Raw genomic sequence first — 18,043 nt, forward strand, 5'->3', positions numbered from 1 at the left:
AACTCTTTTGCTGTGATCTCATGAGATTTCACTTAACTCTCATGAGATTTCATAGTAAACGTCCTTAAACTGAATAGGGAAATAACATGAGTGTGCACGAAGCTCACTCCCTTGCCTGTCCCGGGACTGACATACTGATTTGCTGCTTTAAAGTCCTTTGCAATGGGGTTTGAATACTTAGGACATTTTGAGGTAAAATATCTTTCTTTTTTACATAGAGATGTTCAGGTGATATTTTCTAGTCAGCTTTTTACAGCTATGCTGCATCACTTTGTAGTGTTTCAACATTTGGGTATCATGGCCCTTTAATGTTTGGTCTTCTTACAGTAACAAATAGCGTCTTCCAGCTCTCCCAGATCCGCCACTAAGCTGTGCTTCTTCTATTTGGGTCTATGTTACTATAATAATGCTGAAATTGTGCAGCTATTTATTGTCTGACTTTATCCCTCTCACTGTCATTGTTTTTACTCACTTCCTGAAACCAGCAGCACCGTCAAAATCAAAGGGATGCCCTGAGTTGAGGTGCTTCTTCAGGATTCGCCAGAGCTCTTCCAAATCGCGCTGTATGGAGTCCAGGTCTGAGCGGCCCAACTTAAGTAAAGATACAACGTAAACTATTTTACACACAATATATAAGCACATACTGAGATACTTTGTGTATGTGTCCTACGCACACGCTAATCCTGCTAATCACTCACTACAACTACTGTTAAAGGGACAGGGTACAGTAAAATTGGTTTCCCCTTAAAGGAATATGAAACAGTCTATTTCATTGTGCACGTGTAATGCGTGTGTGTGAGTGTACAGAGGTTAAATAGAGTTAAAGAGAGAGTCTAGTCTAAAATGAACTTTCATGATTCAGATAGGACATGTAATTTTAAACAACTTTCCATTTTACTTTTATCATCAATTTTGCTTTGTTCTCTTGGTATTCTTAGCTGAAAGCTAAATATAGGTAGGCTCATATGCATGCTTTTTAGCCTTTGAAGGATGGCTCTTATCTGAACTAGAGGGCGTTAGTTCATGTGTGCCATATAGATAACATTGTGCTCACTCCTGTGGAGTTAACTAGGGAGTCTGCACTGATTGGCTATAATGCAAGTCTGTCAAAAGAAGTGCAATAAGGGGGCAGTCTGCAGAGGCTTAGATACAAGGTAATCACATAGGTAATGCAAAACTGGGGAATGGGTAATAAAGGGATTATCTATCTTTTTAAGCATTAGAAATTCTGGTGTAGACTGTCCCTTTAAACGTTCATTGTTTATTCTTGTTTATTTTGTTTGCTCTTATGATATATATCTATGTTATGCATGAACAGCTTGGAAGAAGAGCAGTGTAGAGCTTTCAGGGTTTTTTTTGACAAGGGATCTGCACATCACAGCTAAATATGTTCGGTGTTGTTCACTTGTGAGTTTACCATGTAGATTTTTGATCTTAGAGTTCTTTATTGATGCTCTTTTTTATGTTGTATAGAATAACATTCATTCTAGGAGCCAATGGCTCCCTGTTACGGTTGCCTCCAGGCTGGCTGGAAGTTGGACCGTAGAAAAGGATGCTCCTAGCGCTCCCCAAAGGAGCAGCAGCACCGTAGACACTATAATTACTGTGTAGCCACCATCAGTAATGCAGACTCTATGAACCACCGCTGCTGGGCTGGTATCTCGCCGTCTGCTCTGCGCCCTGGACCTACGACCAGGCTCCAGTAGGTGAACCTCTTCCTTCTGTAGCAATCCCTGTAGCTAAGGGAGTATGAAAAGCATAGCAATCCCTGTAGTGATTATAGCTGTATCCTACAAACATGAGTCAAAGCTGCAAGTTAGAGGGTCAGAAAAGGTCTGTTGTGCTGGAGCACACAGCCTGCTTTTTATTGAGGTTACATGCAAACAGGACACTCTCAGGGGGAGGCATAAAATCCCCCATCACACATTTGATATTAGATAGAGAGACACTCCCTTTGACAGGCCACAACATTACTTCAGCAGATAACATTTTACACACAATAAAACAATGCAGTCCACCTTATCACTACTAGAAGTCTGATTAGACAATGGGAAAGTTTATCACTAAACTTAATTAGAGCTGATCCCAGCAAACTTGTATTTAGAATGCTTCTTGAAGCTGAACAAAGTTATCTCTGTAGTTCTGACCGAAGGGTCTGTCACATAGCACTTAATGGCACACAATGAAACTGAACCAAGTGGGAGAAAGCCAGGGACAAGTCATTTCACAGGTCTGGGGACATAGTCTTAAAGGGGCATTGTTCACCAAAGTCACAATATGTCCCCAGACGGTTCTTAAAGGGCCATACACACCCAATAAAAGTTAATATGTTTTCAGGGGCACAATCTTCCAGGGGCCATAGTCATGTGGAAGGAGGCTGGCAAATAGGCTTCTCCAAAATCCAGGGAAGCAGGGCAATTTTCCATTTAAAGGGCCAGTTACAAATAGCAGTTTGTAACATATCTCCCCTTTTGGAGGGAGACTAACCAGGCACCTGACCTTCTGCCGGTCAGTGCCTAAGTTAGTCTCGCAACCCACCCACAAATAATCGTTAGCAGCAAAGTAGCCCCCCCACAATACGTAGTACTGGCCTGTAGGTTCCAGGTTGTAGGATGAAAGTGTAGCATCCTCGGCCTTCCTGGCGCAGCTGGGCAAATAGCTGATGGTACTTGGGGGGCAGAGGCCAGCGGCACTCTGCCCTGGTGCCAGCGCTTCTGCTGGGGTGAGGGGTTTGCAGGCCAGTCCTGTAACAAGGACAAGGTCTGTAGGGCAGAGGCCAGCAGCGCTCTGTCCTGATGCCAGCTCTTCTGCTGGGGGAATTGGGGCATAGTCCTGCCCGGTGGCAAAGGGAACGTGGGGGTCAGTGGGGGTTAACATCTCCACTGTTAACCCTGGGCCCAAGTTAGGAGTTAGCTGGGGAGGGGGAGATTGGCTTACCTCCTCCTCCTGATACTCCGGCGGCCGTTGGGAAGGGAGGTCGATGCTCTCCGCTTCCTGTGGAACATGCTGCGGCTGGGGAGAGAGACCGGTTGTCTCCTCTCCCTGGAAGGCACACTCCGGCTGGGGAGGGAGGTCGATGCTCTCCCCTCCCTGTAGCTGGGTCTGTCGCTGGGGATCTGGGCCGCCTGCCCAGCATCCCTGTAGGGCCGGTAGAGAGACTGCGGTCCCATCTCCACCTGCCTGCTGGGGGTCCTTCCAGGACCAGTCTATGAGGCCTGCTGCCTCTGGTATCTCTGGTTGGGGAAGGAGACCGGTTGTCTCTTCCCTCTGCACAGTATACTGCCGCTGGGGAGGGAGGTCGCTGCTCTCCTCTCCCTGTGGAACATGCTGCAGCTGGGGAGAGAGACCAGGTGTCCATACCCTCAAACTCCACAGTTGGCGCTCAAAGGCTCGTGCCGCTTCGTTCTCAGTAGCCAATTCCCGGATGAGGCGACTGACTACCTCCTGTGCAGGGTCTGGACCATATCGGACTAGCCGCCTCTTTACCTCTGGAACGAAATCAGCGCCCTCATAGCGACGGATCAGGTTGAGGTGCTCTTCACAGGGTTCTGACCAGTGTCTTGTCAGCTCCATGCTGCTGTAGGTAGGGACGCTGCACAGTGGCTAGCGTTGCCCTCAATTACTCTCCTACGATACCAGTGCTGTTGTGGTGCTGCTCCTTGCGCTAGGACGCGATCCCACCGCTGCCGCCAAATGTTACGGTTGCCTCCAGGCTGGCTGGAAGTTGGACCATAGAAAAGGATGCTCCTAGCGCTCCCCAAAGGAGCAGCAGCACCGTAGACACTATAATTACTGCGTAGCCACCATCAGTAATGCAGACTCTATGAACCACCGCTGCTGGGCTGGTATCTCCCCGTCTGCTCTGCGCCCTGGACCTACGACCAGGCTCCAGTAGGTGAACCTCTTCCTTCTGTAGCAATCCCTGTAGCTAAGGGAGTATGAAAAGCATAGCAATCCCTGTAGTGATTATATCTGTATCCTACAAACATGAGTCAAAGCTGCAAGTTAGAGGGTCAGAAAAGGTCTGTTGTGCTGGAGCACACAGCCTGCTTTTTATTGAGATTACATGCAAACAGGACACTCTCAGGGGGAGGCATAAAATCCCCCATCACACATTTGATATTAGATAGAGAGACACTCCCTTTGACAGGCCACAACATTACTTCAGCAGATAACATTTTACACACAATAAAACAATGCAGTCCACCTTATCACTACTAGAAGTCTGATTAGACAATGGGAAAGTTTATCACTAAACTTAATTAGAGCTGATCCCAGCAAACTTGTATTTAGAATGCTTCTTGAAGCTGAACAAAGTTATCTCTGTAGTTCTGACCGAAGGGTCTGTCACATAGCACTTAATGGCACACAATGAAACTGAACCAAGTGGGAGAAAGCCAGGGACAAGTCATTTCACAGGTCTGGGGACATAGTCTTAAAGGGGCATTGTTCACCAAAGTCACAATATGTCCCCAGACGGTTCTTAAAGGGCCATACACACCCAATAAAAGTTAATATGTTTTCAGGGGCACAATCTTCCAGGGGCCATAGTCATGTGGAAGGAGGCTGGCAAATAGGCTTCTCCAAAATCCAGGGAAGCAGGGCAATTTTCCATTTAAAGGGCCAGTTACAAATAGCAGTTTGTAACACTCCCTGACTCCTGGATTTGTCAAGCCCTGCTATAGTATATATCATGTTGGAGGCCTACCTCAGTATGCTCTTATGGAAACGATCTAAGAGAAGTAGGTCAATCGATAACAGATTTAAATATATTTGTTTTGTTTAATTTGGTTTTCATGTCTTTTTAAATTGATATAAAACTTTTTTCTTTCTTTCATGAGTCAAAAAGAACATACCATTTTAAACAACTTTGCAATTTATGTCTATTATCAAATGTGCTTCATGCTCTTGGTATCTTTTATTAAAGGAGCAGCAATGCACTACTAGCTAAACAAATCTGGTGAGCCAATGAAAAGAGCCATATGTATGTAGCCACCAATCAGCAGCTAGCTCCCAGTAGTGCATTGCTGCTCCTGAGCCTACCTTGGTATGCTTTTCAACACAGGATAACAAGAGATGGAAGCACATTAGTTAATGGAAGTTAACTGGTAAGTTGTTTAAAATTGCATGATCTATCTGAATCATGAAAGTTTAGTTTTGACTTTACTGTCCCTTTAAGCATAAAGCAGAATCTTAGTGGAGACAGCAAGTAGTTTAGATAGGTGGATGACACTTTTGCCAAACATATATGTGTATTTACAGACATGTATGTGTATATATGTATTTACAGACATGTATGTGTATATGTGTATTTACAGACATATATGTGTATATGTGTATTTACAGACATATATGTGTATTTACAGACATATATGTGTATTTACAGACATGTATGTGTATATATGTATTTACAGACATATATGTGTATTTACAGACATGTATGTGTATATATGTATTTACAGACATATATGTGTATTTACAGACATATATGTGTATTTACAGACATGTATGTGTATATATGTATTTACAGACATATATGTGTATTTACAGACATATATGTGTATTTACAGACATATATGTGTATTTACAGACATGTATGTGTATATATGTATTTACAGACATATATGTGTATTTACAGACATGTACGTGTATATATGTATTTACAGACATATATGTGTATTTACAGACATATATGTGTATTTACAGACATGTATGTGTATATATGTATTTACAGACATATATGTGTATTTACAGACATATATGTGTATTTACAGACATGTATGTGTATATATGTATTTACAGACATATATGTGTATTTACAGACATGTACGTGTATATATGTATTTACAGACATATATGTGTATTTACAGACATATATGTGTATTTACAGACATGTATGTGTATATATGTATTTACAGACATATATGTGTATATGTGTATTTACAGACATATATGTGTATTTACAGACATGTATGTGTATATATGTATTTACTGACCTATATGTGTATACAGGTATATGTATTTAGAAATTGTATATAGAAAAGTGGATGGACCAAAGTAAGGGTCATCCAAAAGACCAGGGGTATAACACAACAACTATCTAGAATTATTTACAGGGAAAGTTTGATAAATGCAAAAAATATATACTTTATGTAATCATGAATAAAAAATTGGAACATTCATATATACAAAAACATAAAGACAGACAAACAAAACACATGGGCCCCTCACAAAAGAGCAAAACAAGCCGGCTTAGAGAGTTTCATATGGTGCACCATAGTAATAAAAGTTCAGCAAGCAAGCTGGATGTTAGTTGCATTTAGCACTCAAAGCAAGCGAGTAAGTACTCAAAATGTAAGCTCCGTTGGTATAGACCAGACAGAAAGTGTCCACATGAGCAACAAGGGAGACTAACAGGATAATGTCAGGCAGACTGCTGTTAGCAAACGCCAACTCCACCGGTCAGACCGCCGTCAGCACATAGGGCTGATTGCATGGAGAGCATCCAACAATTCTTTGTGCTTGGGCTGTCATCCAGTTGTCTGGTGTAGTCTTGGTAAATTCACGTTTAACCAGAAGGTCTTTTAGGTTGTTTGCTCTAAATGCAGTCATCTGTGGGTAATTACCAACATACTCATAGAGAGTATCATCATTAGATAATAAGTACCAATTTTTATTATGCTTAGTTTTTTGCCAGTGTGAGTTATATTTGATAATAAATCTGATTTTATTATCCTCCATACGCTGTTCTCTTTGCCCATATAGAAGGTTCTGGCTATCTTGGGATTTAGCCTTATAAAGAGCTCTCTTTACTGTTCGCTTTGAGTTGCCACGATCATGAAACCTTTTTGCCATTTCTTTTGCCTGTTTGTAAAATGAATGCTGGTTAGAACATATTCTGCGTAATCGAAGAAATTGACCATAGGGTATACCCAGTTTTAGATTTTCAGGGTGGTGGCTACTGCCTAACAATACACTGTTCAAAGCTGTTTTCTTCCTATATACTTCAGTACTGATTTGGTCATTGTCCTTACTAATTAATAAGTCCAAGAAACTAATACTATTCAGGTCACTATTACAGGTAAGAATTAAATTCATTCTTATTGAGTATTGAAACAAATTCATGAAGTTGTTCACTGGTACCTTCCCATAATATGAGGATATCTTCCACGTACCGTGTCCATAGGGACACGTGTGCCTTCACCCATGCTGCCAGATCTCCAAAAACCACCTGGTTTTCCCAAAGGCCCAAGTTTAGGCATGCATAGGTGGGTGAACACATAGCCCCCATGGCGGTACCACGAACCTGTCTATAATAATTACCGTCAAACATGAAGATGTTATTTTTAAAAACAAAGTCCAATAGTTTAATAACAAATTGAGTATGAGTGTCAAAGTCTTAGCCCCTGATTTTAAGAACGTTTTACAAGCATTGATACTTACACTATGAGGAATCAACGAGTATAGTGACTCGACATCCAGGGAGACTAGCAGGGTATCTTTTGAAATGGTTATACCATCAAGTTTTTTTGTTTTTTTTATAAATCATTTTTTTATTGAGGTCAAAGTTACAGAGCAATATACAAAAGGCATTTCAATACACGTATGAAAACAAAAGCAAGTCGGAAGACAACCTTCCGGGTTAGACACAATTCATACAATGATCAGGAATCAAAACCATATATGATCAACCCTGAAGGAATAAACCTCAAAGTAAAGATTTTTTTACAATATAAATATATTTAACCAATATTAGAGAAGTAAATATTACAAGAAAGTTGAAGTTCAGAGACTAAGTCAATGTGCTTAACAAAATGTGCTTGCATACCTGGGGGCAAATAGAAGTCTGTTTGACAATTTTCCGGCAGGAAAATCGCATGGGGGAACAGGACAGGGGGGTATTTGGGGGGGAGAGAAAAAAAAAAACACAAAAAAACAAAAAACACCCTTATATAACCTGCCAGTCTCAGGGAGGGGGGGGGGATGATACAGTCCCCTCCCAGCTGGTACAGTCTGCTGTTGGTATCAGCTACCTTCCTTTTACATAGAGCTAAACGTGCCTTCCCCCAGTGAGTCCCAGGGCTCCCAGATCATAGCATACAGGTCTGTTTGTTGGCGGGAGCTATATACATAACTCTCCATAGACCGAAAGTAAGAAATACGTTGGATCAAGGCCTGCCAATTGGGAGGGTCAGGTTTCTTCCAGTTTCTAGCAATTAGTAGTTTTGCCGCCATTGTCATCATTATCAGAAGAGTATGGCTGGACGCAGAGAGGGGCCGGAGACCAGCATGTACCAGAGCCGTTTCCAGAGACAGAGACGCTACTAATCCCAAACGGCAGCACAAAACCTCCAATTTGCTCCACAAGGGGGCAACGGTAGGGCAGGCCCGCCAAATATGTTGGGGGTCGCCCACTTGCTGACAGCCTCTCCAACAGAGGGGGGAGCTGCCTGGAAACATTTTGTGTAGCTTTGAGGGTAAATAATGCCACCTGGTCAGTAACTTATAGAACAGTTCATACAGTGTCATGCAATAAATTGACGATTTGGTGTGCTGGATTGCATCAGACTAGTCCTCTATTGACAGTTCCACCCTCCAATCCCTCTCCCAGTCCCCCATTTGCCTGGTTTTAGTAAGTTTTGAAGCATCAAGAAGAATTTGATAATAGGAGGATAAGGGGGAGATGTGTAGGGAGTCTGTACATATCTGGGTCTCCCAAGGTGTCTGCGGTCTAGGAGGAGCGCTCCTGAATCCCCACAACTTCAGTATGGAGAGAAGCCTTAGCTGATCAAATCTAAACTTGGGTTGAATAGCATAGCTATGGGCCAGGTCATCGGAGGGTATTGGATAGCCTCCCAAGAAGAGGTCCGTAATTTTGAGAGTAGAGAGAGCTCGACGCACCGCAAGACCAGTGAGTGGAAGGCCTAGCAGGAGGCCCGACATTGAGTGACAGGGTGAGGGATGTGGACAGACCAAGTTATGGTGGCGAAGATGTAACCAGGCGTTCCTGCAGTGCAGGACGATTTTGTTGTGAATCGGGAAATCCGAGGTGCAATGGGATGGGATCCGGATAAGATCCATCAAAGTTACCATCAAGTTTTTTAATCACATCCGTTGAATCCTGTAAGAAAGTTCTTAATTCTGATAAGAATGGCTGCAATAAGGAGTCAACATATCTACTAATGCCTTCTGTAGGGCCTCCTATTCCAGAAATAATAGGATGTCCGGAGGTTTTTTCAATGATTGTGGAGTTTGGGGATCCAGTAGAATACCAGTAGTTTATTATTATAAAGAAAGCCAAATTCCTGGCTAGATATTACGCCTTCCCTCCGCACGTCATTGAGAAGAAATAATAATTCATTGTATGATTTAAATAAATCATCCTTACTCACTTTTTGATACTGTTCTATTTCTGATAGCTGACTTATGGCCTCCTCAATATAATATTTCTGATTCAAAATGACCACATTTCCGCCTTTGTCGGCCGGTTTTATGACCAATTCTTTGTGTTTAATTAATTATTTTAGAGCAATTCGCTCCCTAGGAGTTAAGTTGTCACTAACAATTCCACTCATTTGGATATGATTAATTTCCTCAGAAACATTTTGAACAAAAATAGCAATTTGGTATTGAAGTATGAATTTATTTAAAACTTAAAACGTTTAAAAGCATGCAAGCAGTGGCTATAGAGGGCATATGCAATATACCCCCTATCTATGCAACGTGTTTCTTAGCCTTAAAACTGGCCTTTTCCTCAGGTACTTTTGAAGTTTTAAATAAATTGATTTTATTACTACAAGCTTAGTGGAAGCACCTGTATATGTTTGACCGATTACTACACTACACCTGAGCACCTAGAGTCGCCTAATTCTGTAGTGAGTCGCCTACTTCTGTAGTGGGTTGGATCGCACTTTGTTGGAGCCAGGGGAGGGTTAGCTGGTACACCCCAAGTTACCAGCTGTTCCTACCAGTACATAAGTATACTTTTACCAAATGTGAGTACCAATTTGGCTTGAATATCCATATGCTTATACTTGAATATGCTGATACACACATGAGGCACCCCTCTGTTTTATGCTTTCTTCATAGTTAAATCCCAAGATAGCCAGAACCTTCTATATGGACAAGGAGAACAGCGTATGAGGATAATAAAATTAGATTTATTACCAAATATAACTCACACTGGCAAAAATTGAAAACTATTCTTAATAAAAATTGGTACTTATTATCTAATGATGATACTCTCTATGAGTATGTTGGGAATTACCCACAGATGACTGCACGAAGAGCAAACAACCTAAAAGACCTTCTGGTTAAAAGTGAATTTACCAAGACTACACCAGACAACTGGCTGACAGCCCAAGCACAAAGAATTGCTGGATGCTCTCCATGCAATCACTGTGTATGTTGTGAATTTGTCAAAAGGACAAAAACTTTTTGCACCACTACAGGAACAACACATTAAATTAAAACTTTTATTAATTGTTCAACAACTGGGGTCATCTATCTCCTATCATGTTCGTGCCCATGTTTTTACGTGGGGAAAACGTATAGGGAATTTAGATCACGCATTACTGAACACAGAGACAACATCAAGTATCTAAATATAGATAGCCCAATGGCCACACACTTTGCACAGCACCATGAGTCCAAGCTGGACGGTTTGGAATTCATTGGAATTGAACATGTTAAGCAGAGCAGACGAGGGGGAGACATTGACACAATATTACTACAAAAGGAAACAAGGTGGATTTTTAATCTACAAACATTGTCCCCAAAAGGATTCAACGAGAAGATGGAATTTGCCTCTTTTTTGCCGAAATGTTAGTATAAGTATAGATCATAACTTCTTAGTTTGTTAGTATCCCTTCCTCTTGCCTTCATATCCTCTGCCTGCTTTTATGAAGTTTGAAGCCTCAGCAGTAAAGCATTTGCAAAATTAGTAAAATGTACTATTTTCTGAATATAGTTATACATGTATTTATCCAATTCATGTAGGAAGACTGAATTATATTTGATAAATTGATAAATTAATTAAATGTTTTTGCTTCTTTAATTTATTTATATTTTGCACGGTGTGCAGTTCTTAGTCCGTGGGTTCCCTTACAGTCTCCGGATCCTTAATTGGTAACCGTGTTGAAGTAGAGTGAGCCATGATACCTTGAGACACCAGATACAAGCGGAGGTACAGGTATTTCATCCTGGAGTTGGCTATGTGCTGACGGCGGTCTGACCAGTGGAGTTGGCATTTGCTAACAGCGGTCTGCCTGACATTATCCTGTTAGTCTCTCTTGGTGCTCATGTGGACACTTTCTGTCTTGTCTATACAAACGGAGCTTACATTTTGAGTACTTACTCACTTGCTTTGAGTGCTAAATGCTACTAACATCCAGCTTGCTTGCTGAACTTTAATTACTATGGTGCACCATATGAAACGCTCTAAGCCGGCTTGTTATGCTCTTTTGTGATGGGCCCATGTGTTTTGTTTGTCTGTCTGTCTTTATGTTTTTGTATATATGCATTTTCCAATTTTTATATTTATGATTACATAAAGTATATATTGTTTGCATTTATCAAACTGTCCCTGTGAATAATTCTAGATAGTAGGTGTGTTATACCCCTGGTCTTTTGGATGTACCTTACTTTGGTCAATCCACTTTTCTATATACAATTTCTATATATAAATCTTCTTCAGGCAGCACCTTACTAATACTTTGTATATTATTGAATAGCATTAATAGATGAGCAAACTTCCCTTTTTTAGTTTTTTATATATGTATTTACAGACAAATATGTGTATATACAGGGAGTGCAGAATTATTAGGCAAATGAGTATTTTGACCACATCATCCTCTTTATGCATGTTGTCTTACTCCAAGCTGTATAGGCTCGAAAGCCTACTACCAATTAAGCATATTAGGTGATGTGCATCTCTGTAATGAGAAGGGGTGTGGTCTAATGACATCAACACCCTATATCAGGTGTGCATAATTATTAGGCAACTTCCTTTCCTTTGGCAAAATGGGTCAAAAGAAGGACTTGACAGGCTCAGAAAAGTAAAAAATAGTGAGATATCTTGCAGAGGGATGCAGCACTCTTAAAATTGCAAAGCTTCTGAAGCGTGATCATCGAACAATCAAGCGTTTCATTCAAAATAGTCAACAGGGTCGGAAGAAGCGTGTGGAAAAACCAAGGTGCAAAATAACTGCCCATGAACTGAGAAAAGTCAAGCGTGCAGCTGCCAAGATGCCACTTGCCACCAGTTTGGCCATATTTCAGAGCTTCAACATCACTGGAGTGCCCAAAAGCACAAGGTGTGCAATACTCAGAGACATGGCCAAGGTAAGAAAGGCTGAAAGACGACCACCACTGAACAAGACACACAAGCTGAAACGTCAAGACTGGGCCAAGAAATATCTCAAGACTGATTTTTCTAAGGTTTTATGGACTGATGAAATGAGAGTGAGTCTTGATGGGCCAGATGGATGGGCCCGTGGCTGGATTGGTAAAGGGCAGAGAGCTCCAGTCCGACTCAGACGCCAGCAAGGTGGAGGTGGAGTACTGGTTTGGGCTGGTATCATCAAAGATGAGCTTGTGGGGCCTTTTTGGGTTGAGGATGGAGTCAAGCTCAACTCCCAGTCCTACTGCCAGTTTCTGGAAGACACCTTCTTCAAGCAGTGGTACAGGAAGAAGTCTGCATCCTTCAAGAAAAACATGATTTTCATGCAGGACAATGCTCCATCACACGCGTCCAAGTACTCCACAGCGTGGCTGGCAAGAAAGGGTATAAAAGAAGAAAATCTAATGACATGGCCTCCTTGTTCACCTGATCTGAACCCCATTGAGAACCTGTGGTCCATCATCAAATGTGAGATTTACAAGGAGGGAAAACAGTACACCTCTCTGAACAGTGTCTGGGAGGCTGTGGTTGCTGCTGCACGCAATGTTGATGGTGAACAGATCAAAACACTGACAGAATCCATGGATGGCAGGCTTTTGAGTGTCCTTGCAAAGAAAGGTGGCTATATTGGTCACTGATTTGTTTTTGTTTTGTTTTTGAATGTCAGAAATGTATATTTGTGAATGTTGAGATGTTATATTGGTTTCACTGGTAAAAATAAATAATTGAAATGGGTATATATTTGTTTTTTGTTAAGTTGCCTAATAATTATGCACAGTAATAGTCACCTGCACACACAGATATCCCCCTAAAATAGCTATAACTAAAAACAAACTAAAAACTACTTCCAAAACTATTCAGCTTTGATATTAATGAGTTTTTTGGGTTCATTGAGAACATGGTTGTTGTTCAATAATAAAATTAATCCTCAAAAATACAACTTGCCTAATTATTCTGCACTCCCTGTATGTATTTACAGACACACATATGTATATATGTATTTACAGACACACATGTGTATATATGTATTTACAGACATATATGTGTATATATGTATTTACAGACATATACTGTATGTGTATATATGTATTTACAGACATATACTGTATGTGTATATATGTATTTACAGACACACATGTGTATATATGTATTTACAGACATATACACACATATAAACACATAAATACATATGTATACACATATAGACATACTGTATATATATATATAAGTCCATCGGAGCCCTTTGCAGTTAAGTAAAGGAAAACATGAAAAACATATTTATGCAATATTCATATTTAATAACGTGTTATAGTCTGTATTTACCGTAAATATTTCCCATTCCAATGTTCTGCAAATAACATAATATGTTCAATGTATTTGTAAATAGATATTCCTATATTTATATATATAAATATTTATATGTAAATATATATATGTATAGATATATATTTTGCCAAAAACATATATATATATATATATATATATATATAATATGTATTTATGAATTAATAAAACATATTCTGCTACGTGAAGAACAATGGAATGTGAAATAATTAATATTTTATATTTTTTCTACTTTTTCTATTTTCTACTTTTTCTACATTGAAGTCTATGGGGGAATACTTAACGCGGTCGGGATATTCTGTTAGGCTTTTTGTGCGGGTCGGGAAATTGATAGTGCAAACACTTTTTACTTTTAACTTGTAATACACGTGTTGCCCGACGCGCAAAAAAACGTACTTCTACTGGAGTTAGTGGGGAAAAATCCAGTACAGTGTGCTTTAACAGGACAGTGTACTGTAAGATTGTTTTCCACTTAATGAGGTATATTTACCAAGCAGCAGATGCTGCTGCTGCTTATTCCGTGCGAATCTTCCGGCTTGCCGGACACAGGAGTTAAGAAGCAGCGGTATTAAAGGGACACTGAACCCAAATTTTTTCTTTCATGATTCAAATGGAGCAGCAATTTTAAGCAACTTTTTAATTTACTCCTATTATCAAATTTTCTCTATTTTCTTGGTATCTTTTTTTGAAATGCTAGAATGTAAGTTTAGATGCCGGCCCATTTTTGGTGAACAACCTGGGTTGTCCTTGCTGATTGGTGTATAAATTAATCCACCAATAAAAAAGTGCTGTCCAGAATCTGATAAAAAAAAAAAGCTTAGATGTCTTCTTTTTCAAATAAAGATATCAAGAGAACGAAGAAAAATTGATAATAGGAGTAAATTAGAAAGTTGCTTAAAATTGCCTGCTCTATCTAAATCACGAAAGAAAAAATTTGGGTTCAGTGTCCCTTTAAGATACGATCGGGATGATTGACACCCCCTGCTAGCGGCCGATTGGCCGTGAATGTGCAGGGGACGGAATTGCACAAGCATTTCTTGTGAAATGCTTCTGCAATGTTAAATGCTGACAGCATATGCTGTCGGCATATAGCGATGCAGGGCTGACATAATTCACTATAGCGAATCATGTCTGCCCAGGGTTTGATAAATCTACCCCAATGTGTTTACAATGACCTGTTATACCGCAGTGTATAAAATGTATGGGAAATTGATCCTTTATTTTTGTATATGAAATAGCTGATTCTGTTAATTGAAACAACAACCCAATAAAATGGGCAGACCTCATTTGCTTATTGACCTATATTTACCAAAAATCCTCATCTTATCTCAATATAAACAAAGAGACCAATAATTTGAGATAACAATGGAAAACAAATATTGTATCACCTCTCTTTTCAACCACCCACTGGAAGCGTTACAGTTTTCTAAACCTTCGTGTTTATATAGCTTTTCTATAACCATTCTTTATGTGCTGACATTTTCAGTATAGGTGGAGTGTAATGGAGTTTACAAATCGTTTTGCCTGAATGACTCACAAAGGGTTAAAGATTATCCTTTCTATAGGCAAGATGCAGGGAGGGTCTGTAAGCAGTGCAGAGATTGCAGTCCTTATGGGATACTCCATTACATGGGGCTATAACAAGTTAAAGTAGCTATTTCAAATTAAAAAATAAAGTTAAAGGAGCTATTTGTAAACAAATTAATACTTTCCAGCAGATAAAACATATTATTGGGAACTCATTCAATAAGAGAATAAAATCACAGTACCCTTTCCCTTTAACTCTATTTAACCTCTTTACACATACGCACATCACATGCACAAAATAATATGATACAACAGCAGTTGCAAGGCCCGAGGGTCAGACATGGGGGAGGGAATCAGTACAAAATGCAGTGTGAGAAACAGAGGTTACAACGTGGGCAAATTCAATTGGAAGAGCAACAAAACTTCCATTCTTATTAATAGAATGAGTGTTTAAATAACTGATTTGCTCAGCCTCTCACATGCTTAGAGACACTGATATTTGTGAAGCTCTCAAAAGAAACAAAACTTTTTCATGTCTATTTTACTCTGCAGTACACATTTATTGTCATGAGAGATCTCTCCGCACCTTAGCAGATCGGCAATGCAAAGAACTCTCCATTCGTGAATCAAATTCATTTGTTATCTCTCCACCTCTTTTGGCTTCATTTTTATATTTGTGCGTTTTAGTAAAAGTATTTGGTTCAAGCTGTGTAATACCTGGATGAGCTATTGTCAGTCACTGTATACTTGTGTGTCTCCAGAAGTTTTCGGCATTGTGGTACTAGGTAACATAAATAGGTATGTGACTATACTGTGTACTTGTGTGGTCATTATGTGCAGCTGTGCGGTCACACTAATAAAAGAGGGTCAATTGAAGATGTAAAGGGACATTAAATTAAATTAATGTGGCATATAACAATGCTTAAAGGGACAGTCTAGTCCAAAACAAACTACACAATTTTCAAATTTACATCTATCACCAATTTTGAATTGTTCTTTTGGTATTCTTAGTTGAAAGCTAAACCTAGGAGGTTCATATGCTAATTTCTAAGCCCTTGAAGGCCGCCTCTCATCTCAGGGCATTTTGACAGATTTTCACCACTAGAAGGTGTTAGTTGATGTGTACCATATAGATAACACTGTGCTCACGCGCCGGAGTTCCTAGGAGCCAGCACTGATAAAATGCAAGTCTGTCAAAAGAACTGAAATAAGGGGGCAGTCTGCAGAGACTTAGATACAAGATAATCACAGAGGTAAAAAGTGTATTAATATAACTGTGTTGGTTTTGCAAAACTAGGTAATGGGTAATAAAGGGATTATCTATATTTTAAAACAATAAATATTCTGGTGTAGTCTGTCCCTTTAAATAATTTTATTTACCAGGTTTTCAAGTCCTTTTAACATTGTTATATCTAACATCGCCATTGTTTGCACACTTTATCTGTCACTAATTGTCCTCAGCAGAAGAGATTAGAAACTTAGGTTTAAACATGGTGACACCCATTACATTATAGAAACTCATTTAAATTGGAATTTTAAACTTACAGGTAAAGGGGACTAAATAAATAATGAAATTAAATTGCAAAGCTGTATTACTACACATAATTAAATATATTTGAATCTCAATCTGATTAAAGGGACATAAAACCCATTTTTTTCTTTCATGATTCAGGTAGAATATGTAATTTTAAACGACTTTCTAGTGTACTTAAATTATTACATTTTTTCTTTGTTTTTTTGTTATGCTTTGTTGAAAAGCAGGTATGTAAGTTCAGGAGCGTGCACGTGTCTGCAGCAATATATGGCAGCAGTTTTGCAACAGTGTTATACATTAGCAAGAACACTAGATGGCAGCACTATTTATAATAAAGTTATACATTAGCAAGAACACTAGATGGCAGCGCTATATCCTGTCATGTAGTGCTCCAGACGTGTGCAGTGTGCACGCTACCTATCTAGATATCTCTTCAAGAAAAAATAACACAAGAACGAAGCATATTTGATAATAGAAGTAAATTGGAAACTTTTTTTTTAAATTGTATCCTCTATGTAAATCATGAAATACAATTGTTGGGTTTCATGTCCCTTTAATAATGTCCCTTTAAAGCCCAGGATACAGTTGTATGTGTCGTGTACTCACCGTGTGAGACTGTGACAAGTTATTTTGTTAAAGTCATATTCTACTGTGCACCTGTGCAGGGCCGGCTAAACCATAGGATCAAGAGGGTCCAATGGACCCAGGCAGTCGGCCCTGTACCTGTGCTATGTAATTTTTTAATGTAATTGTGTGACTTTTGTGCACTTGAGTTGTATCAATACCTTGGCTTCCAGTGCTGCCAGTAGTTTTCCCAGCATGCTTTGCCACTCGTTCTCTTGCGCAGCCAACTTCTTGATCAGATCATCTAGGACAGCGTTGACCTCACCCACAGTGGCCTCCAGCTGAGCATGACCCACTTTAGTCTCTAGAGTTTTCTTATCAGCTTTCTGTGGGCAAAAGAGCTCACTATATTTCTGTTATCTTTCCTACCCCAGTTGACTCATGCACGGCCACTGTCTCTAAATGATCGTGTTCTAGGCCACGCGGTGTACACTGAGCAACTTTATCACTTGGGCCCTGGTGCCACCACACCTGCTGCACCAATGGTAGATCCGCCCATGGTTAAATGTGCAACAAGTCTGCATTTAGGATCGTTCTGTCACTTTAAAGCTCTAAACTTCACTAGTGCATGTCATGTTTGCATTACTGATACAGGCTATGGGCTCCATTTATTA

The 18,043-nt window shown here is 39.8% G+C and overlaps 1 protein-coding gene across 1 annotated transcript in view; it reads right to left on the bottom strand.

Annotated features, from left to right (window-relative positions):
- C11H16orf96 (chromosome 11 C16orf96 homolog) overlaps positions 1–18,043 on the bottom strand; it is a 66,970-nt gene that overhangs the window by 17,985 nt on the left and 30,942 nt on the right. The window contains exons 9-10 of the mRNA XM_053694195.1: positions 17,591–17,755; positions 473–591 (exon numbers count right to left, since the gene is read on the bottom strand). Of these exons, the coding sequence (XP_053550170.1) occupies positions 473–591; positions 17,591–17,755 (284 nt within the window). The remainder of the gene's footprint in view (positions 1–472; positions 592–17,590; positions 17,756–18,043) is intronic.

Source organism: Bombina bombina, chromosome 11, assembly GCF_027579735.1.
Source record: "Bombina bombina isolate aBomBom1 chromosome 11, aBomBom1.pri, whole genome shotgun sequence".
NCBI lineage: Eukaryota > Metazoa > Chordata > Amphibia > Anura > Bombinatoridae > Bombina > Bombina bombina.